This window comes from Varroa jacobsoni, unplaced genomic scaffold, assembly GCF_002532875.2.
Source record: "Varroa jacobsoni isolate VJ856 unplaced genomic scaffold, vjacob_1.0 scaffold_702, whole genome shotgun sequence".
Classification (NCBI taxonomy): Eukaryota; Metazoa; Arthropoda; class Arachnida; order Mesostigmata; family Varroidae; genus Varroa; species Varroa jacobsoni.
In genome coordinates, this window is record NW_019213604.1 from 212,132 (window position 1) to 235,713 (window position 23,582).

Genomic DNA, 23,582 nt, shown 5'->3' on the forward strand with positions numbered 1-23,582 from the left:
ACCACATGTCTTTCTTTCACAAGACTCGAGGTGTACCGATAGGGACGTTTGATGTTCTAGCGATTCTGTTAGTGGGCAGACATTTGTATTAGATGTATAAGAGGTCCACTTATAGCCTATATACAAATATCTTTTAGTGAAAGAATAAAAAGTAAATTCTAGCATTTTACACGCGGTAAATTCTAACAGTTCAAATTGCCTGGGAGATACTTTCTTACTTTTTTTTTTTATATATGCTTTATTTGTTGGGAAATTGATGCGGCGTTTTGAAACGCAAGAAACCTGCTTCTTTGAAAAAATAATGGTATGATTGTTTTACTGTTGTTTTAGGTATGTGTTAAAAGTGTCTTCTATTTTTGTTGCGAAATAAATTTTTGATTTTCACCGTAAGAGACATATTTGGGAGTAACATCGAAGCTAAGCATGACATACCTTATTAGCTCACGAATTATAATATTGGCAGTGTGATTCAACAAGAAGTCTATGTGTGTTCGAAAAGGGTCACTTTATGTATTGAGTTGCTGCGCCCTTTGGGTTTCCAAAAAAATGTCGATAAGTTTTATTTTTTTTTTCTAGATCCAACTAATGATAGTGTTGCACACTGGATCTAATCGGATGTCGTATATCATATCAGATACTTCAAATATCGTTGATCGCTAGATGGGTATTAACGTGAGTAGACGAACAGGGTAATGATTAGTCAATCCACACAAATGAGCCTTAAGCCAAACGGAAAAAAACTAAAGTTAGGTCGTCCTTAATAACTAATATTAATAAGAATAAACCAGCAAGATCGTCTTCGATTATGCACATTAAAATTTAGTTAAAAAAAATCTTCGGAAACTTGACTACAGTCGATTTGATGGATTCGAAAGGGACACAGATGCTGCTTCTGTAAAGTGCAGTACTAACTATTGATGAAAATGTATTCCATATACACTATACGCATTATGAGCGGATCAGATATTCTTTAAAATAACGATTTTTTTCCTATAGTATGCTACTTGTCAAAGAAGGCATTGAATATTTCAGTTTCAATAATTAATGTGCGAATATTGGGTTAATCTTTCGCTATAAAGTCCTTTAAACTGCACGGAATGTCTTTACATATATGAGTGTCGCTAATCCGCTAATATGTTTTGTTCTGAAATGTTGCGTCCGATACTGACCACTTCAACTTGTTTCCTACTTCATATAGTTGATGATGTTTACATTACGGTAATCATCTTCTACATTGAAAGCCATAATAAATCGATTTAAGGGCTCTAGGTAGGTTTAATGAATACAGTCAACAGTTTCGTCATAACTTGTAATATTCTATTGTTTATCCATCATCATTTCATGTGAGACTGTGTACACTTATATATCATCTTGTTAAAATCTTTCGTATTTTTTGCTTTCTTTCACCATTTTTTGTCATTTTTATTTATCAGCTAATTATCGATACACTTTAGTATTTTCTATGTACGCGCGCATGAGTTCAACATGTCCTTCTTTCTTCTTTGTTTGTGCTTTCTTTACATAAAATAAATATATACTCCACTAGTACTTAAACATATATGCATATATTATTACTGTTAATTTCTGACTGTATATTTTTCTGTTTGGTTGCGTTTATTTGCCAGCGCTTTTCTGGTTGTATATGATGTGTACTTGCTGCTTCAGAGCATAAGAGACTTTCGATCATCTTGCTTAGCTTCCTTTCTGTGTTGCATAAAAATGTAATCTGTATTTTATTTCGAAGATTTAATTCGCTGCTAAGGTATGGATAAAGACAAAATTCGTCAAAAGGATATATAAAGAAAGCTGGTATATTTTATCTCTAAGAGCCAAATTTAATTTGACGTTCTGATATATACCTTCAGCTTTTTTTTAGTCACCTGATTTTCATATTTTTTATTTATTATTACGCGGTTATGCTCCATTTTTAATTCGTTTCGCATCGTCATTTCCTCGTTTGCTCACATCAAAAATTGCCTAATATTAATAATTATCATCGTTATATATACATGCATCCGACTCATAAAGTTCTGTTCATGTGTATCGCTTTGTTATCTGACTCATTCACCTACACACACACATACAAACTGTGACACTGTTTTTGTCATATATATTTGTGCATACTTTTTCGCTTCCATCCTTCCCCTCTCATTATCATCAACTAAATATAGATGCTTTTGTTTTCCGTATTCATTTATATTAATTGTATGTTGATATATTAAACTTCACGGTAGCGCGTTCTTGCATGATATATATATATATGATCTCATTACAATAGCCATTGTTAACTACACTGTTTGCTATCCTGCAACTTCTTTTGTATTTTGTTCATAAGTATCGTTTGATCACATCTTTTAATATTCGTTATTAGGATCCTATAGTTATTGTCTTCGTTCCTATAACGGTCTCATGAACGATGCACAATTTACTGAAACCACTTTTTTCTTTTGCCACTGATAATTACATTTCTTAAGCCGTTAAGTACCTTCGCGGATGTATCCGAAATAGTTGCAAAGAATTAAAAGTAGTCACAAGATATCGCTCGTGTTACGTTCCGGTGTTAAGACGATAGTTCAGCCTTTAGGCAAGGCTTGAAAATTACGATTGCCAGCAATGGCCTATTACATTAGACCTTTTCATCTATATGCAACAGCATGATCCCTGCTTATTGCTACCGTTATCTCAGTTACCGTGCAGGTTTATTCAAAGTCTTCACCGAAGCTTTGTCATAGATATTTTCCGCTACTGAGCACATTTTCGATTTGAAAGAGGCACATAATTCATATATGTAGTTCAACAACTGAAAATCACCGTTGGGCGGCGAGTAAGTAAGTTGTTCATCATAACAAAAAATCTTAACATAGAAATATACTATTGGCCTACAGCTCACTGAACCGGGTCCATCTAACGACACAGCGATTGGCGGTGTTGGCATCATGCTAGTTTTTTAGTATTTATATTACAGTATACAAACACGCATTAATCTCCCGTCCTCTACCTATCATTTACTGTACTGTTCCTTGTATTCTTTTATTTTTCATTCTCCCACTCTGTTTCACAAAATGCTTCTATTTCAATATACCAGCATTCAGCGGATGCGGAAACTTGTTCGCAAGTTACGATTCACGCGCGGAGCGCGAGTACACATATTTTTTTTTGCATTTTGCCCCTGTCTTTGTTATCGTTTTGCTTCATTAATCTAGCATTGTTCTAATCGCACACTGCGTATGTTTCAGTTCCAAGCGGTAGAGTTATAATCTCTGTTAATGATGTTAGCACTACTACGGCTATTATGTTAATGTATCGTATTTTTCCGCAGCTAGCCGAGACAATCAACGAAATCAGTCGCCTTAAAACATCTGTCGATTGTAACACATATATATATATATATATATGTTCAGTACGAATTTTCGTTATAAGAACTATAATTCTATCTTGCCCTTGTTTGTATCGTCATGGTAGTATTCATTCGCAAATCGAAAAAAATTAGCAGTCACAATTCCTAACTGGTTTGGATTGTGTCTACGCCCCAACGGAAGCTCCAATCGAGTTTAATGTTCGGCTGAGGCACGTATTATTTCTATTAGAGTGTACGCATTATTATCGATAGAGATATATACCTCGGTTTGTAGTCGATCGTTGTATGTTAGCTGTTTTTTTTTTGGTATTAGCTTGCTCATGATACGTAACAGTTTCATTTTCCTTCATGTTAACGCTTCTATTTTTTCATCGTCTTATTCCTGCACCTTTCGGGCAACGAACTGACCTCTATACCCCGCCGTGTATCTCCCTTGCAATTCCACCCTCACATAATATACAAATCTATCCAGCCCATTGGTTTAAACCACTCAACTGCTTAAGCCATTTAGCCTACCAATCAAATCCCATCAGTTATCATATCATGTGTTTACTCCGACTTTTCTCGACCGAAAAGCTACAATTTTAGTGGTAACGTTCCTTCTTGCTTGCTTTTATGTCGGTCGTAGTACACCAATGATCGGTAGATCAAAGGAGTTGAGTTCACTAAGTGTGTGCACCTTATTCACTACTGAATAGCCATTTTAGTTACTTCCGTTCATATACAGCAGCTGGCCAAATTCTCTACGACTACAGATGAGTTTCTTCTGCACCTTGCCCATTGCCTGTCTCCACGCTGATGGGCAATCTGAGTGTTGAGCGGCAGTACTGGGCAGTTTATGTTGTTCACATTGTATTTAGCTATACATGTATATATATGTATATATATAGATGTATCGTTTTCGTTTAGTCTTACTTTCTCTGTTTATAGGTCAATATATACATTCTTGAAAGACAACCGTTTGTTGTGTGACCTTGAATGTAATTATGGTATGATGTGCCTCTCCTGACGTATGCGTGTGTGTGTGTGTGACCTTAGAGAATGCGACCTCAACAGACGGCGGGATACGGACTGGCGGCGCACCGTCTACCACAATACGGCGATCTGTTCTTAGCTCGCAATTAGAGCTACGATATAAACGCGCCTGCATTTGGTCGACACCCGTGTGACCTCACAAATGTAGTGATTTATGTTGCTGACTGATTGTTACGCACGGTTCGGTTCCATCAAACCGCCGGGACACAATGACTGTCAATGGCTACGTCTGATCTATATGATTTTATTATAGAAAACAGAGATATTATCATTTAGCTCTTTCCCGTTCTCGCATCATCGTAAAATTTGCATACCAGGGCCAATAAAATCAGTTTCAGTAATATTATACTCACGTAAAATTACATACACGTATATAAGGTACTCTCTGTAAAACATTCCTTGTGATGTCCAATAATTAAACTCTCTTGACCTTTTTTTGAGTCAAACTGCCTGAAGGTATTCCCCTCAGTTAACTGATACATCCTCTTTGTAACAGCTAATTCTTGGCATAACGGGGAAACGAGTTATTATAGAAAATCTCGTATGGTATATTCGTTTATATCGAGTAAAACGGTACCTTGTATAACTTCCTATATTTCATATATGTTTTTGTTTATTTATCATAATAAAGATAATATTACTCTTACTGTCCGTAAGTGTTCGCGGTCATTGGTCAGTCGGTAACCTGGCTGTCATCTGGTCAACGCGGCCATTACCTTTGTCAGTGTACCCTCTTCCTCTTATACTCTGTTCGACCCATTCGGCAGGTATTAAATACCGGTTTACGTTCTTATCGCTGAGCTTTTCCATCCGAGATCAGTACTAGTTATCGGTTCATTATCGATACGGTCGATAGATAAGTGCCCTTCTCAAGTCCTGTCTGGGTTTCGACCAGGAAAAACTTGAGGTGCACTTCTTTAAGGCAATACGGTCGCTCTTCGATCATATGTTCGATCAGTTTGTTTGGGTCGCATATGGGTCGAATTGTGCGTCCAACCGTTCGTTGTCAGTCAACATCGGTACTTATGCATTGTGTATAATTCGTGGCCCTGTATTCATATTCATATTCTTTCCTTCTAGTCTCGCCTTCTGGTTGCTTAAATCCAGCTTAAATAGTCGATTCAGTTCAATCATCCATTGTACGAATTTTGGTAGTTAGCGCCGCGCGGTCAGATCTGCGTCTCGAGAAGGTCGTTATTCCTTGAGGCGTCTTCATCGCTGAGGGCGACCACATTGACTTGATGTACCATAGCTCCTGTTGGTGCTGCAAGAACACCAACCCCGTGATCGATCGATGCATATGAGGTATCCTGGCCACCGCTTGGCTGTCCTGACTCTACTGGATGGAATCCCTGCATGTCATGCGCCATCCGACTGTAGTACGACGGTTGCACGACTTGCGGGATAACCGGTCGTAAATTAGCGACGTTTGGGATCTGTAAATGTGAAACGTTAAACATCCGTGTAAATATGAAGATACATTAGCTAAATACATACATATATAAATTGCAACTAACCCAGAATTTTGACAATAAATACATATAGTCTTCTATACAAGATACAAAGCACGTAACTTAAGAACACTCATTGTAGCTATCTAGCTACGTGGATAATAAAGCTACATTAGAAACAGTTCATTATGAACTCACCATAAACGGTTTTGCAGCTATTTCAGAAGGTTTTTTTCGGGCGTTTGCTTGGGGCAAGCCGACCGTGTTCATGCTCTGCATTCCGTGCGTGATCTGGTGGCTCGCGGTGGACATAGTCAACGTTTGCCGATGCTCGGTGGAGGCAATCGAGCTCTCCTTCGAAAAATAGTCACTTCTCGGGCTGCTACGTTCATCGCTTGATGTCGAATTGTGGGTTTGCAATTCGCGCACTGAAGCCAAACCTCCACCCTGTATTGATGAAGATAGCTTTTGAATTGTTATGAGATGAAACGGTATGACGTAATGTAACATAAACAGCGCTGTGAAATAGCCTTTTTTTTCACTCCGCAAGGGAAACACGATAATAGCACTTTTAATAAGAAACGGTGTTAAAGTCCAAGACGAATTAAACGTTGAAAATTTTCTACCTCCCATCATATATAATATATGGACCTAGTTAAAGTAAGGGCCGTAGCGATGCTGCTGCAGATTAATACACACCTGTTGCGAATGGCTTGCCTGTTGCTGTACTCGACCTTGTTGTTGCATCTGCTCGGGATCACTGGGTGGCGTGGGCGTCTGCGAGTGGCCACCCATAGCATGGCCAGCGCCCATCTGTCCGTGAGGCACGCGAAGTCCTGGATCTTCGCTGCCGTTCGACTCAAGTCCGTCACTAGATGACGCTTCCCTCTGCCGAAGAATGTGAATACCCACCTGCGGTTCAGGAAAACCCAGGATTAGACTAGTTAACATTTTTGACAACTGAAGACTAGTTAATGCTGTAAAACGTAAACGATAATGCTTAGTCAGTGATAAGCGGCAGAGAGTTCAGTAAATGCCAACTATACATAAATGGCATGTCTTTTGTTGCCAATTAGTTCACGAATTATAGACAAAGTTGATAGGCAACGAAGCTAGCAACATTTTTTTAAACTCTGTTTCGGCTCGAACGAGCTACTTCCGAATTTGTGGTATTATGAAGCAGACCATATGTCCATTTCCGCTATTATGACATAGGAATGCGTCGGTCGGTAGTGTCTAAAAGTCATGCTACTGCCTAGCCAACGATAACCGTTTGCAGTTTCAACTATTGTAGACTGGTCATTTGCTGTTGAAGGAAATCCTTTCTTTATGTCGAGGGAACGTGATACAGTACGTTTCGAATGTGACGCTGCTGTGCGAGTATCATGAGCGCGGCTGCCGTTTGCAATCTTCCCTGTTATGTCACTGTAAATAATTGCAGGGACCTATAATGAGAACCCTAACCGAAAGTCACGGCTAGTTGAACTCTAATCACAGCCGAAACATAATCAGCCTGGAGGTTTGTGGAGTGCGAGTCAGGGTGCGATGTTACGTTGGACTTCAATACACGCGTTTTCGTTAATCCTGGCCGATACCGATTTGAAATCGAAAACAAAAGACGATCGGCCGACAAGTGCAATCTGTTCTTTCGAACACACGTTGCATCATCCAAAATAGCATTTTAGATATTTTATTTAGGAGTATGCATGACGCCCGGTACAGCCTGAAACAAGTTCACTTGTCGTTTTATCGGCTAATTCGTACTGATAGCCATCCACTTACCTTTTTGCTATCGGTTATGTTGAATGAACGAGAACTAAAGCGTGCGCTGGATGAAGACGTGACGTTACGCCTACAAGGTAGGGATATGCTCGCAGATCGTAGCGGTCTTTAGGCGAATTTCATATCAAATGTGTTTAATAATTATTACCCAGAATGCAACTACACCGAGTGGAAATTTTTATAAACTCTCCTATTATCGAAACGAGCATATAGAGCATTCGCAAGCAAACAGCTACATTATCTGTATATATAGTAATACGTATTACAAACAAAATTACAACACATCATGTTTGGTAACACACATGTAAATTTTTTGCCAGAGTTGTTGTTGGTTGTAGCTGCGGGCTCGTCTGTTTCTTTCACTCGTTGAAATGCAGCTTATGGGACACGGATGAAATTAAACCCTTCAACCATAAACGCTACGTCCTAGTACCGACCCAGTCATTCATACGACGGCACCCACGCAATGTGCAGGAAAAGCTTTCCAATAGTTCAACTCGTTTGGCCGCTGAATAAAGTTCTGCCAGTGACGGCGGTAACTATTCGAACTGGGCCCCGCCACTTTTGAACTAGGCTCAATGCTGCTGCTGCTTCCAAGCTGACCCCTTCTCACGTACAGTTGCCGCACACGATGACATCTTATCCCGGGCTCACCTTCAGCTCTGCCGAACTACAGTCTTCAAGCTCTTTCTTACTTTTTTCCGGTCTTCAATATCTTACGTGTGAACAACATATTGAAATTCTTCTTTCGGCTCTAACCTTTCGTTCGGGATCTCAGAGCTCTAGGTGCGTCTATTTGACGTCTTCTTTGCCTGCTCCGCAATGCACTTCGCTAAAAAAGCCGTCCTAACATCCCATGCTCCGTACCCTCCTTCACTCTCCCAGGGACAGCGACCAACAGGGTTCATCCAAAAAGGTTGTGTTGGACCCGCAGAGCAGTCAAGTCTGTCGAAAAATGGAGAAAACCGGAAAAGGCTTCTGTAGGTAGACAGAAGAATGCATCCGGACTTTTTAGAAATGCTGGTGATAGACAGCTGGCTGTGTCAAATGTACCACTGCTACAAGTAGCGGCACGAGTTGAAAATAGATGAGAAATCTGATGGTGTTAAACTCTGTATTATGCGCGTCTCTGGGTGTATGTACGCCATATAGTTTGCATTGCTTTCTGCCCTCCAAACAGAAACGTACGAAGCGCGTTCAGCAAATTGTAATTCACTTTCATCGTCAATCCCCTTTAGCAAATATATTCTGTACATTTACCACTATATGTAGCGTAAAAATAGTAAACACGTATAAATAAGGTAACAAGGATTATGTCTCCTTAGACCAGTAAAATATAAAATAGCATACGCATAGAAGAACGGAGCATCACCCATCATTGTCCTCACGCTGTAATAATAAGTACAATGATCACGCACCCAAATGTCAAACAATATCAAAAAAAAGAGCATGCCGTGTTATAACAGCTGGATTACCGGCGACAGTAGTAGCTTTGGTGAGGTGGGCTTGGCTACCTGGCCAAGGACTCTGCCAGTTTGGCCACCTGAAAACGCAGGCCGGAGCAAATTCTTGCGTATAGGAACTCCAATAAAAATCTAATAGCAGCCAAATGCATCCAGGTTCTACTCAAACCTCCCGATAATGTTTACCCCCCGAAGACTTCCTCTTCTTACAACCGTCGCCCGCCAGGAATAACTAGAGAGCAAGAAACCCCGAACCACTTTGATACCTAATGTTTTTTTATCACCTAGCTTTTTCCGCGTATCTCTCTCGATCTCTTGTATCCAATCTTACCGGGACCTACACAGAGCTGAAGCACCAACCAGGATTATAATCTAGCAGAATAGCGGCGAAACCAGCGGCTGGATCAGCTGTTGAGAGTTACGGCTGAAGTGAAAAGGTTGGGGTAAAAAGTGCTATAAAGGTTCTTTTGAAGGTGACACTGCTTTAAAGGGCCCGTGGCCCTTTTTTCTTTAAACAGAAACACAGCGAATATTAAGAGGTTTCTATAACATGTATAGTTTGCACTAACGAGTATTTCGATCACCTTATCTTCAATCATGTTCCGTAACCCGTGAGACTTCGTTGTTGTCACAAATTTTGTTTTAGCCTAAAGGCCTTTCTCGATTGCGCCATGTCAGCCTCGGCCACAGGACCAATTTCACCGACGGTCTTGCCGAAGTAATTAAGGTTTGCCTATTCCTCCTCTTTATACATGCACTTTTTTTTGCTTTTCAGTACGTACATGTAGAAAAAGGAGTCCAATAATTAGCTTCGTAATGGGGACATTTATGAAACTAATACATGTTGATAAATATGTTGAATAGCACATTATCTTATGCCTGATGCGCGACTTTTGCTGTATGCCGCAAGCATAATCGTTTAAAAACCTGCACTCTCCTTTCTACATGTCATGCTTTCTACATTGTGCTGCTGTCGCTGTATATCCTGAAGCTTAGTGTAGTTCGAACACGAAGATATTGCAATATCCGAAATCAGCTTAGGATATTGGGGACCATCTCGCTTTTCCAGATCACCCGCAGCTGACTGCAGTGAATCGACTTTTGGCTCTTTCTGCTTTTGCTCCCCTTCGCCTTCTTTCCTTATCTCGTTTTCTTCGCACGCTGGGCGCTTGACTGGTTTTCGACAAAGGAAGTTTCACTAGGGTTCACTGGCCGACTTCTAGTATAAAGCAGGGTATAACTGACGAAAGCTTGTGCTTTGAGCACGTCCCTACTGCTGCTGTTAGAACAACGGGAGCGAATGGCATCAAGGAGTCCTCGTTCCACGTAAATTCGGCCAGATTTCACTTAACTAGCTTCCTCGCTTGATATATATTGTTGAACTGTTGACAGTTCGAAATTCTTCAACCGTGACCTCCATCATTCTCTGCGCAGAACTACAGGTGACGTAAGAACGTAGAATGGCCGCCCCATTCTCCATAACTGCGCCTACTACCGAGAGGGGTGCAATGGGACACACTGTTGTTGAGTCTTGTTGTATCCTCAGTTACCCGCGTTCACGGCCCTGCCTACGGCTGCTAGTCGCAGCGTTTTACTGTTTCTATTTTTACACGTTTGATATTGTCGACTACATAAGTATCACTTTTTCTCGTTACGTTTCGATTTGTCTCTTCCTTTCGCATCCTCTCCGCCCCTTTCCTTAGCATTATCTCCTGTTTCCTACCCGATCGAAGAGTCGATTAAGCTGACTAATTGTTGTATAAAGAAGGAAGAACGTTCGTGTATAACTCAGACCTTGATTTCTTCGCGCACACCTATAGCTGCCGAGTGCGTGAAGCGTTTACAATTTGCGTTTAAGGAACCGATCCTCGTGTCATTTATCAAACAGTATATAAAAACGTAGTAGACGAAAAAAAGTTGGAAAGAGCTGAGGGCATTGGAGAAATCTGAGACGCTTAAAATAATTTGTAGTCTAAGTTTTTCCCAAAGCAAATAGTGATGGCTGAGCTGGCCGATTTTGGCTTTATTCCTAGAGTCATGTTAGGATTTTCATCATCGTTGAACTATCGCGGTTACGTCATACGTGAGCTAATATGTGAGTTCAGTTTAAATTGAACATGAATATTAATCCAGCTACTAATATTATTCAAAGCTTTTTACATCGTCCCTGCGATAACTTCACATCAGTATTTCAGGACTCGATGCCTACAGACGCTTTTTAGTAATCAATAACGATGACGGCAACCTTAACAAGCTTAGATAATAAGAACGATGGTATTGAACACTGCTAACTACCCCATTAACTATGATATTGTATAGATTCGGTTTTATGCCACCTAAAATAGCGCTCCTACTTTTTCAATCACCTAGACAAAGCAGTAGCTTGAACAACTCGTATGGTGTGTCCTGCAATCTTCCAGAATACGGTGTTATCATCCATGTTCGTACACTATGTTATTCTTGGGTCAGTCAAGCAAGCTATCGGGACAGACTCAAGCTACATACGTAGATTTTACACACGTCCCCAGCCACAAGTGGTATAGGCTTAAAAAAAGGTACGCGTAGCACCATGTTACCGATGACGGAAAAAAGAAGCAATTCTCCTTCTCGCAGTATCGACAGTGTAAGGTCAGTGTGGCTTTAACTTACTTTAGTTACCAGCTCTGCTCTAGGATACCGTACTTAGCCTACATCTGTAGTGTACTGGAAGACTGAGTTGGAGATAAAGTGGGACACTTGGTGTTACCCCTACAATCGCTGAATGACGGCTGCGCGTCAATGGGCTAACGCTTAGACTAGCCAATGTAGCAGCTGTGAAGCAGCGCCACGGTTTGCTCCACTACCGGCGGACGGAAGTGGCAGAGACGCCAAGGACGCTAACACGGGGAGGTTGTCCTGTCTATCTTTCACATACTACATTCTGGCAGCATTTCGAAACGCGCTTTACCCTTTGCCATAGTCAACGCCGTAGGTGTTGCGTCTCTTCTTGAATATATTGTGATCCGTGCTTCCCCTGTGCCTGAATCACTAGGCCGACTCGTGTTTGGCTCAACTGGGTTGTTTTCGACCCGTTACAGAAATAACCGAGAAGTCCATCTCCATTCACTACGTAATAGCAGATGAGCGACCAGCAAAATTTTCATCAACTAAAGAGAGCAGCTTTCGTCGAGTTTATCCCGGATTTCAACCCTTATTCAAATCGCCAATGATTTCAACAGCGACCATACATTTGAGGCGAGGGAAGTGGTAAAGTACAAATGGCATGAGGAGTCGCCTTAAGCCTAAAGGAAAATCAGAGTTCCGACCAAATTGCTTCATGTTCTTACCTGTGCTCACTATTACTTATACACTACTTTTTTGCCTGTCTGCCAGGCTTTCGTTTACTATAACGTCTGCCTCACTCACAGACATAGACTGATCAGTCGTGGCCAGTGTAATTGCAGCGGCCGATGGCGGGGCGATTATATATATGTATATGTGTATCCTTCTGTATTCTCGCCTGGGTATTGTAAAACTTACTTGTTATAGAATCTCATTACCTGTGGGCAAGGCGGCAAGTCCTAAAGGCCCTTGCCAGTCGCGGGGTCTCGCTTTGCGGACAACAGCTGCCTCCTGTTTTTCTACGTTAACCCCAAAATGTCTGCTGCTAGGACGCGGCAGCTTTGCCACGCTTCGATGTCTGTTATTTGTCTTACAGCAGTACCAAAGACGAATGCATCCCCGCTCCCTACCTAGACCAGCCGCCCTGTCACGTCTAACCGTTTAGTTTGTTCAGAGCTTTGGACGGTCGCCCCAAGCCAAGCTGTCTGACTTACCACCGGCAGACATAATACAAACATTTGAATATTTAGCTATACACGTAAAGATTCCGTCACATGACCACAAACATAAGATATCCATGAAGACGGCAATATAAATGCATGCATACGTATATACGACTAAACAGCGGCTCTTGCACGCCCATTCAGATGAGCAGCAGGACTTCGTCTGGTTATACAGTTCGCAATACAACGTTTACGCCTAGCCGTTCGTTCAAAAGTTCTACAGCCCGTCAGAGCACTTCCTATTTTTCACTTCCGCTTTGCCTCTATGCACATTATCCCGTGTAACCTGGTCATAACAATAGCAGAAACTGGCAAAGTCTGCAGTTGTTATACCTTTATTCATTTTATTTGCAGCAGCAATCGCACTACACCAAAGTCGTCGATCAGCACAATCTCCGTATACTCTGCCTATTCGTATACACTAAGCGCCCTTTAGCGTCTTACCTCGTCGACTACTGCTGTTACCGCTAGCCCTCGACGATGGAGCTTCTCGCCCTTCTTCTCAGGGCAGAGCGACTTGCTGTGAACAGCTTGCTAACAAAACGTTTAATCTAAGGCTATACCCGCTCTACCACCTGCTTTCTACTGGCTAGAGCCAGCATCTTACGGATCGCAGAAACGAACCGTTAGCATTGAATTGTACTTTGAGGGTACTATATTGACTGATGGGGTCGTTAGTTTCCGCTTCTGTGGCGACGGCCGCCGAGCTCGAACAGTCTGAGCAGAGCGAGATAAACGACGAGGGAGAGAGAAAAGTCGACATAAAAAAGAGGCGCTGACATTGGTAGAACATTACAATGCACGCTGTGCCACTCGCGTTGGACAGCAGGAGCAGCAGCAACACAATGTCTGAATGTCCTCTTCTCTCGCGATCGGTGATCGCTGCGATGTCGAACAGATAGAAGACGGGGAAGTTCTGAATGGACGACTTCTATTACGCCAAGAACAACACAATAACCAGCAGTCGTCGGAATGGGGTAACTGGCGAAGGTGTGCTTGCTCTTTTGTAAGCGGCTTGTCGCACTTACTACCGGCAGAAGTGTCACTGCGACCAGCGCCACCACGCTTGATAGTACCGTTTCTCTTGTTTTGCGTGTGTGTGTGTGTGTGCGTGTGTCTGCCTGCGTGTACGTCGTTGTTGTTGCATTTGTGTACTGCTCGACAATGTACTCTATTCGACGGGGCGCGATCTCGTAGACCAAAGGCTAGCTTATCGACGTAAGAAAAGAGGGCCCAATTTTCTACCTATACTTCAACTTCAGCCACTATTTCGCCGTTGTTATTGTTCCGACCAATCATAGTTTTTGCTAGACCTTCCTGTTAGTCCTGCCGTATTCCAATAAAACCTTTTTGCATGTTAGCCCAGCCTCGTGATGTATCCTCATCGCGGGTCAGCCAAACAAGGGTCCTCTTATATATATATGACCAGGCTCTTTATCCTAGCAGGCACACGTTCCCTTAGTACCAAACAACAACCTCCTTTCTTCTACAACGAAATTACGAACTTGTCATGACTGAAAACAGTGCGTTGTTTTTAGAAACTTAGCGAAGATTACCCATTACATAAGTTTTTCGCGCTGAATGAAGCGTCGTAACTGAAAACTCTTTTTTCGCCCGAGATCAACGGTTTATACTGTTGCTAGCTTTCGTGTAGCTTTTGAAGAATTCTAGAAGGTTTCCAGAAGGCAAACAGTAAGATTTTCAATAGTATTTAAATTTAAAGTGTTTAAGAAGCCGTCAGATGGCGTAAAGAACCATTTTTGTTACACTTTGACCTTTCATATGAAAATTAACGGCCGTTTTAGAAAAAAGAATATAAACTGTTAGTTGGTTAGATAAGTTAGGTAAGTTCCAACGGTTCAAAAGTTTTTTGTGAGCTTTTCAGCTGTTCTGGGCCTTTGCATTTTAGAAATGTTGGCCTGCCATAAGCCCCAAAATTACATTTCGCGGGAATTTTTTGTGTACCATGCTTGAGCGATTTTAGCGAGTTATACCTACCAATCTTGCTTAACGCAGAGAATTAATGAAAGAGAATAATTTAGAAAATGACTAGTGAACTGTTTAGGCCCCAAATTGAAGCTGTAATCGCAGTGAACGGTGGTCACATTGGATAATGATCACTGTCAGGAATAACACTTCTAGCACATGCACAAAATAATTCGTTAAAGTTTTTATTTAGATACGCTCGTAGAAACAAAACATAGCGATTTAAATGTCGTACTTTTGGAACTGTGGCATTGACGAGGTTCCACAGTTGCGATTGACCAGCCGGCGTATAGTACATATCCATAGCTGCCGGACCGTAAATATAATTCATGTTGTTCTATAATTTAGATGGCTGCTTTATTTGTTTACCTTACCGGGCGAGACCCTTACATCTCGCACCCAATCTTTCGAGATATCCCGAAAGTTGAAAGTGAAATGTCGTTGCTATAGGCGATATGTGTCATGCGACTGGCTTCTCGATACTGTACCTTGGCTAGGATTTGAACAGCAGTTTTAGTGAGGTGTCGGGCTGCTGCCGCAGAGGACATTGGGGTGCGGACTCTACGGGCGGGATCGCTTGCGGGTAATCTACGGCTGTCCTCATATAGTGAATGTTGGGACATGCCAGATACCGTCGTATGCACCGGCCCCGGAAGTAGCTGGCGTTACCCGTGACGCCGGCATCCACAGCATTGAACCAACCCTGAAGGGCGAAGAAAGCCTCTACTACGGCCCGACCCGTCGAGCGGCAATCCAGAAAAAGGTGAAAAACATAGGTGCAATAGTCTACACGAATAGAACTGGGTACACAAAAAATTCTACTACTGCGAACGTGCACCTGGATACTCGTTCAAACGCTCCTCTCCAATAAGTAACAAGACGTAGAGCGGTGGGCAGTCTTTGTTCAATCCGGGTGGCTTTAGTGGCAAAGCGCAAATACGGTAAGCTCGGTTAATTGTGTCAGGACTGGCCTGGGACCCCCGCGGCCTAGAAATAGCCAGCCCTTTCATCCTTCGGTGGCAAAACTACTTATCCATTTCTCTGGAATTTGGTCGCCACCGAGGCCCAACGTAGCCTACCTAGCTGATGCGCTGCAAGAGCTTCAGAGCCAGATCGTCACATGTCTTTTCTTTCCGGGTGTAGAAAATGTCACGCGGGTAGCCGCGACAGCGCATCCGCCTTACTGTTTGTCGTGTAGTTCCAGAGCCACACGTCGAAGTTCAACAGGAGTTTGAATATGATCTCGATTATATATTTAATTAATAAATAAAAATTCATTTTAATAATAAGTAATAAAATATATAATATTATATAAAATAATATACAATATAAATATTAGAAAATAATTTAATAAGCAGTTAATAAATATAAAAAAATCCTAAAACTGGATACATTTCTATTATTCCTTTTAGAATATTTAAAATTAAAGATAAAAAATAATGAAAATTCAATAAACAGATTAATATTCTTGACTATAAACCATGTTTAATAGGTATAATAATAGTTCTTGATTCTTCTAAAAAAACGTCACTTGTTTGTCCCCGAATAATAAATTTTATATGATCAATTGAAGAGAAAAAAATTAGTAATTTGTTTAATTTTAAAATATTAATTTGAGTGACTTTATTATTAATTAGATTATTATTATTATTAAACTGATATAATGAGACCAATAATATTTAGATGTGAAATAAAACTTCAATTGAAATAACTTAATTAAATATTTTTTAAAGATACTCTATGGGGTAACAGCGTTATTATCTAAGATAGTTCATATCTATAAAATAATCGGCTATAGCCAGTTTGGAGCGAAAGTACTTGCAAGTCACACTAGCGTCAGTGGCTATCGCGAACCTCCGTTCACACTCGTATGGGTAAGGCTATTGCCCAGAGAGCAGCCAAACGCTATCTCCGACGATTGTTACTTCGTTTCGCCAAGAGCATAGGCTACCACGCGCTTCGCATCGCCACCGAACTGGACGAGCCTCCAAACCGGCTTCACCCGCGTTAATTTGTATTTCGCTCGGTAAACATTCCCCAAGGTGTTTCAAAAAAGATCCATTCGTCCTTCAATGCTAGAAATGGTTTTTGAAAATTCATGTGGAAAAGACGTTCGTTTTTGACAAATCGTATGACGGTTTGTTTAAGTCCTGTGCACACTAGCGGTAATAAGACACCAGCTCTAGGAAGCTTCATAATTGACGAAAAATAGTTGACAGAACTGGGGCGTCTATCGCCGTAAACTTCTTTGGGTCAGGAAAGATTGTCTGTGGGGAAACTCTCTGACTGAGGTACACGACCTCTTGCTTAACGAACTAACTTTTGGACACCCTAAGGTTTAGATCGGCAGCCCTTCGGAGAGGAAGTATTTCTCGGAGGTGCTGTAGATACCCTTCCAATCTCTAAGAGAATACAGTGATATCACTGGGATAGACCAGTACATATGGTACCGCAACGTGCTTGGTACCCCGTCTATCATTCAGAAAAACGTTGGCGACGCATTGGCCAATCCGAAAAGCATCGGTTTAAATTGATGTAGACTGATTGAAGTAAAAGAAGCGGTTTCCTTTTTGTCACTAGGCAATGAAGATCTATCTGTCAATGGCCGCTACTCATCAGGCTCAAAGCGGAAACATCTGGATTCCTTCTAGCACATCGGACATACCGTTGGTCAATAACAATGAAAAGACGTCTCTTTTTGTGACCGCATTCACGTTTTGGGGATCCACGCAAAATCGAAATGAACTGTTTTTCTTTCTCACCAAGATGACGCGAGAAGCCCACTGGACGAAGCCTCGATCATGTCATTGTCCAACATCTGCTGCAGAGGGAAACGCAATCATCTGTGGGTACGGTGACTAACCAGGTGTAATGTGGGTAGCCTTCCCGATCTTTAAAATAAATACCCGAACTCGACACGTAGCAGATCCTTACGGCAGATTAATTCATACAATTGTAGACGTAGAATTCGAATGGCTTTGTTGAAGGATGAGACACGAATCGGAGACCTCTAATCTAGTGAGTCATACGCACACCTGAACTTGGCTTACCTTGGCTAGCTCTTTTCATGTAGACCGGCCATCATTCGAGGTTAGTGATTAAGATTTCACATGCCCCTTTCTGTTCAGTGGTACCCATGTCGTACGGAGTCATGAAAGTACCCACTGAAGATGCATACATAGCTCCATCCGCCTGGATCGAAGACCTCAATAACCCGACTGTTGCAAAGCGCTTCGGAGATATCACTGTTCTATTTTGGCTGAGCGACCATGACGCTGACGGCTTGTTTAGCAGTCCACGACTATGGGGGGCTATGCGTCGGTGTCATTCAGGCACCCGGCCGAAACATCAGTTGTATCATCCATCCCAATGCTCAGAATGGCCGAGACTAGTTCCACACATCCCAGTTTGACGTCGATCTTAAACTCTGAACGGGCAGCGATTCCGTTGAATTGAACGGAAGGGGGGAGGGGCAGCACTAACGCGACCAGACGTTTGGCAGTCATGCACGCGGGCAATTAACCTAGAGGCGGCCCCGTTTCTAACACCAACAACACACTGCGTCGGTATCACAATCCGTAGTGCCAGGTTGAGCAGATAGTTTCCCGTACTGTCGGGCTTCCCTTGTCGCAATCTTCTGGCGTATAATGCTAGGTGGTCTAAATCAGGGCACCATACCAGGTCGAATTAACCACCGCAATGAAGTTCGCAAAGGGAATCAACCTCACTCCTTTCGGTCCTGGTCGGGCAGTTCGAACTCCTGCTCGTCTATGAAAGCCCGCTTGGTTTTGATGAACCCGTCGAATGTCTCTCTCTCACTCTTTATCCGCTTGAAGAACTTTTTCGGTGGATCATCCTGCTTCGTTGAAAATCGTTTGTGCAATTTTTGTTTAAAGGTACGATCTCGAAGACGACAACCGGGCCATGTAGATATGGCTTCATACGTCGCACTACGTATTCTTGTATTTATTTCCTGCAACTATTTGGTAGGACCGCTACTATCGAAACCAGGAATCCGATCCTATTAGCCCGCTTCAGACTCTTCATGAATAGACGGATCAGATTATCAATTTTTCCTGACTGCGAAAAGATATTATGTACGCACAGCCGGCCGGAATACATTGTCATTACATATTTTATACGTCCGTGTCAACATACAGAGGTATAAATGTCCTCCAAATAGCCAGTAGCTAGTCGGATACTAGCTAGCATTTCAGCCTACTCCAGAAATCGAAAATCTTTGCCCGCTTTCCTTCCACAGCGAGATCATACCCTTGTAAGCAGTCACATAGAGCTGTAACAATACGCGAAGCGACATCGCTCCTTAGTGAACACCCTATGAGATGAGAGCATTTTGACAATATAACAAATGGTTGAAAATACAGTCGCATTGCCTCTCGAGGCATCTCGCCAAATGCTTGCTATAATCTTCTAACTTAATCCCCCAGCACCCCATTTCGTCTCGTGCACGAACATACACTCTCCATTTCGAACAAATAGTAGAAACATGGTCACAGATATATAGTAGATAGATACAAAGCACTCGCCTAGCTTATGTAGCCCAAGCTATAATCGAGAAAGAGAAGGCAATCAAGATTGTTGACGGAGCAGGAAATAGAATAGCGCTGCTTACCAAACATATCGAACTGGCCTTTCCTACTCGTGCCTGTTGCTCATTGACTGAATAGATCAACGCATCAGCGGCTGTCAAATCTTGTATATCGATGCCGAGGATAGCGATTTGTTCACTTGTTCATCCTTCATCCTAATAAACTGTTTTCACGCTCTTCGATAACGAAATTGGCCGATGCACGTAGCAGCGAAGGCACGCAGATGGTGAATGAAGGGTGATAAAAGGTCTTCGCGATTCAGCCACCGATAGAAAAGACGAAAACGCTTCTAAATTTGCTATAGCCACTGATAGCAATCTTGGTAAAAGATCTGCAAATAACTGCGACAAGATCGACTGTAGAGAGGAAGGGCACGCGAGGATTGTATCAAGGTCCGCTTTATAGAAAGACAATTGCAAGCCAGGCGTTGTTGGAGATCACTGCCTGGAGTCACTCGATTGTTTCGAATAAGGTGGCGTGAAGGCCAGGCCACTTCGCATTTTCCGTCTAACATTGCCTCGTAAGCACTGTTTCAGCCGCCTTGTTTTCTCCACGAAATAAATTGTATGCCTGAGCCCGGTTTCGAACCTAGACCATTTCATGTACTCATATCATGCAACATATAAGGTAAATAAGTTATCACTCCAGCATCGTAAAGAGGACTTGAATCTACGTATAAAAACCAAATAGGCTCGAAATGTGGCAGAAAACTAGGCTAACAGTTACAGCAGTTGCTGCCTACAACGTCCTAACTGTAAATTCGTGGGTGTTGTTTATTGTTTGACTCTACTGTAGCCCATCTGCGCTATATTCTTCCCTGCCTTGTAATTCGCATTCGTGTTAATCAATAACATCGAATTTCGATAATCTCCTTAATTAGATTTTGCGATTATGTTGTAACGGATTTTCCTGCGTGCTCCATCTCCTCCTACCCTTCTGTTCCGGACGTATGTAGTTACGACTGCTGTTAAGCTCTTCTGCACACGTAGTTATGACGAACTTGCCGTGCGTTAGATTAACGAATTGAGTGGTTGGTGTTTACCAGTGCAAGTTCCAAGATCGAACTGTAAATAGCACCATCTAGCGGCCCTTTAAACATATACCTTTCAAATGTAAGAATCATATGCCACAGGTACGAGGCAATAGCAGTAAATATCACATATCCCCAAATTTACAACTAGAACAACAACTTTACTTATCCCGGTTAATCGCTGGTTGCCCAAATCAATTCTCCCAACTTTCTGTCACTTTTCCATTCTTTCTAACATACTTTTATCTTTGCCTGCTTCTCAATGTAATTTAATCGGGGGTGCTTGGCGTCTTCGGTAACTCTCTGGTGAGCAACGGTGGCTAGCTCGCATAGGCCACAGCGGGGGCCTGAAGGGTTGGGACACGCGGGAACTGCGAGGCCGCCGCATAACGTTTACCGTGCTCGTCGGAAAGAGTGGGTGGAGCTAGAAATACGCCAGAGTTTCACGCTTCTTCTGCCATCAAGGGGATCTGCTTCGGTCAGCACCATATTGTATATAATTAAATTAAGATGACCACCTCTGTAGGCTATGTCCGCTTCTACAGCTTTGTTCACCTAACGGCAATGAGCACACGTTTTAAATATGAGAGGCAGATGTATGGGATACCGTTTATTGGTTCGGGTGGTTGGTTGCTTTGTCGACCGCACAGAGGAGGAACGATGATGGAAGCAATTTTAGTGGTAGCCGAGCCTGGTAAAGCTGCATGCTCGTAGTATTTTGTGCATCAGAATTCAAGCGTGGGGCACGTGTGTGCATGCGCAACTAAAGAGTACGATAGTTCACAGTTGGATGAGAAGCGGATTGCTCATAAAGGGAATCTAGTGAAGATGACAAGGCGTAAATCGGGATCAATATTCCAGTTTACAGACATTTGATATAGACTCGCATCATATCACCGACATTAGAATATACATGATACCCTTCTTGTACTTTACCTATATATAGATATATTTTTCTAAACGGCGACAGTAATTGGTCTATAATGGACACATGATATGTAAGTTTGTCTGTCTTAACTGTTGTTGCTTACCCTTCGGGGTTCTTCAAGGAGGACGTCGTTGTAGGTTAACGAGGACCTCATCCGAGTGGGCAAAGGTAGTGTCGCCGTCGAATGCATGTTCGGGCTCCTCAGAGAACTGTGTCCGACAATCATCATTCCTCCGTGGACCTCGTCCGAGGGGTGAGTATTCCCCGACACCATCGGCGCCATCACCATGCTGACGCCGCTATTCGCGCCTCCACCAGCGGCATCAAGTGTGTAGTTGTTTGCCTGTGAAGTGAGCAGGCGTCGCGTCCAGTTCACCACGTTTATACACGGACGCGTATCGTTTGGCTTTAGATTCGGTGAAAGTCAACATGGTTGGCGAGTTAGCTGACCAAAATCTAGCTGTATGAATTGTCGTCTTTCCCCATATTATTGTTATATCCCCATATTATATGTTGTAGCACTGAACATATAGAAAAAGGGTTTCCGTGTATTAATACGTCTGACACGTATGTTTTGTATAAGGTTTATTATTTGAAGAAAATGCCAATTTTTGTCAATAATAGACTTACCTGTTAAAGGCCGAAATTAGGTCTAGAATAACGTTTACATTGTATTGCTGAAGTAATATTTAAATACAGTTTCAGCTACTGTGTATTGCGTGTATGTAATTCACTGTAATATAAGCATTGACTAGATGAAGAAACAGACGAAAATGGCTTTTTGAGCAGTTATTATTGTACATCACGTCGATGATGGTGGTGATGCAAATGACTATGATGTGAAGCGTGATGACAAAATGCTGCGACATGCGAATGAAAAGCGATGAGATAGGGTTAGCCAAATCGACCACAAATTGCCCACAATGGCACACCACGGGAACCTGTCATGACCCTGCTTCCCAACACGCACATCCACAAGTACACTCGCACACAGACAGACGCACAATTCCAAGAGACAGCCGCTTCAGACAAACCCACGCGTACCTTTTTGATGTCACCTCAATCGCAGACATTATCGTCGTCTCCATGAACATAAACAACAATCTCTTCCCTCTCTCTATATTTTCCTATACTCAGCTGTTCCTCGCTGCTAGCTTCGCTAAAACCTGTCGAGCAGCGCCCTCCTGCTCTAAAACTCGCTCTCGTCCAATCGGGACTTCCCGTTCATTTGATTTGTCCCGCGATTTGTTCTATTTGTCTTCCCTCACCAACGTCGTACCTTTATTTTTTTTTGTTCGCCGACCCCATCATCGCCGAAAGTACTTACCAGCGAGTGTGCCGAGATGTCGGCTGGGTACTGGTGGCTACCCACTGCGTGCGAGTGGGCACCTATGTGAGTGACATGACCACGTCCACTTAGTGTCATATAGGCGGGGGGAAGCGTTCCGTACGTCGGATGGTGAGCAGAGATGGTATAGTCACCGATGGTTGTTGGCTGAGGCGACCCAGATTTCCGAGCGAACTTGAGCTGTATCGGCGCTAAAGGCTGTTATTTGTCGTTGTCGCAGTTGCCGTAGTTGTCGTTGTCGTCGTCGTTTTGCCAAAAATAGACGGAAATGCGATATGGCAACACGGATATTGGGGGAACCAAACACGCGCATGACATGCGAATTCCACCAACCGCGTTAACAGGCAGCACACGACATATCACAAAACAGTTACAGGATCGATCACGGGACGACGTCCATGAATCAGGTCACGCGTCACCACGCCACACCATGACGATATTGAGAACGCGACAGTCACGCACACATACAAATAGGACAAATGCAAACAAAAAACAAAGCACGAGCGGTCCAAATCAAGAGGGTGACCGTCTCACGCGAGCGAAAAATAATCGGACAAAGGACAAAAATCGAGAGACACGTTTGGCAGAAAAAATTACATCAATGACAAAAAGGGACATAAAAAAGGCCAGAAAAATTAAGTAGAATCAGAGAACGAACAAAGGGAGTAGGAGACAGAGCGTGTTAGTGGAACGATGACGTTAATGCACAAATTTTCTGATTTAATTTGTATAGTTAGTTATTACCGTCACCGCGATACATATATATA

The 23,582-nt window shown here is 42.5% G+C and overlaps 1 protein-coding gene across 1 annotated transcript; it reads right to left on the minus strand.

Annotated features, from left to right (window-relative positions):
- Window positions 1–1,295: 1,295 nt before the first annotated feature.
- LOC111262799 (uncharacterized) lies at window positions 1,296–21,810 on the minus strand (the record flags this gene model as incomplete). The annotated part of the gene is given in 4 exon segments (XM_022837361.1): window positions 1,296–5,829; window positions 6,043–6,291; window positions 6,544–6,756; window positions 21,571–21,810. Coding segments are annotated over 4 exon segments (969 nt in total), but the record flags the coding sequence as incomplete, so codon positions are not given.
- Between the last annotated feature and the right edge of the window lie 1,772 nt (window positions 21,811–23,582).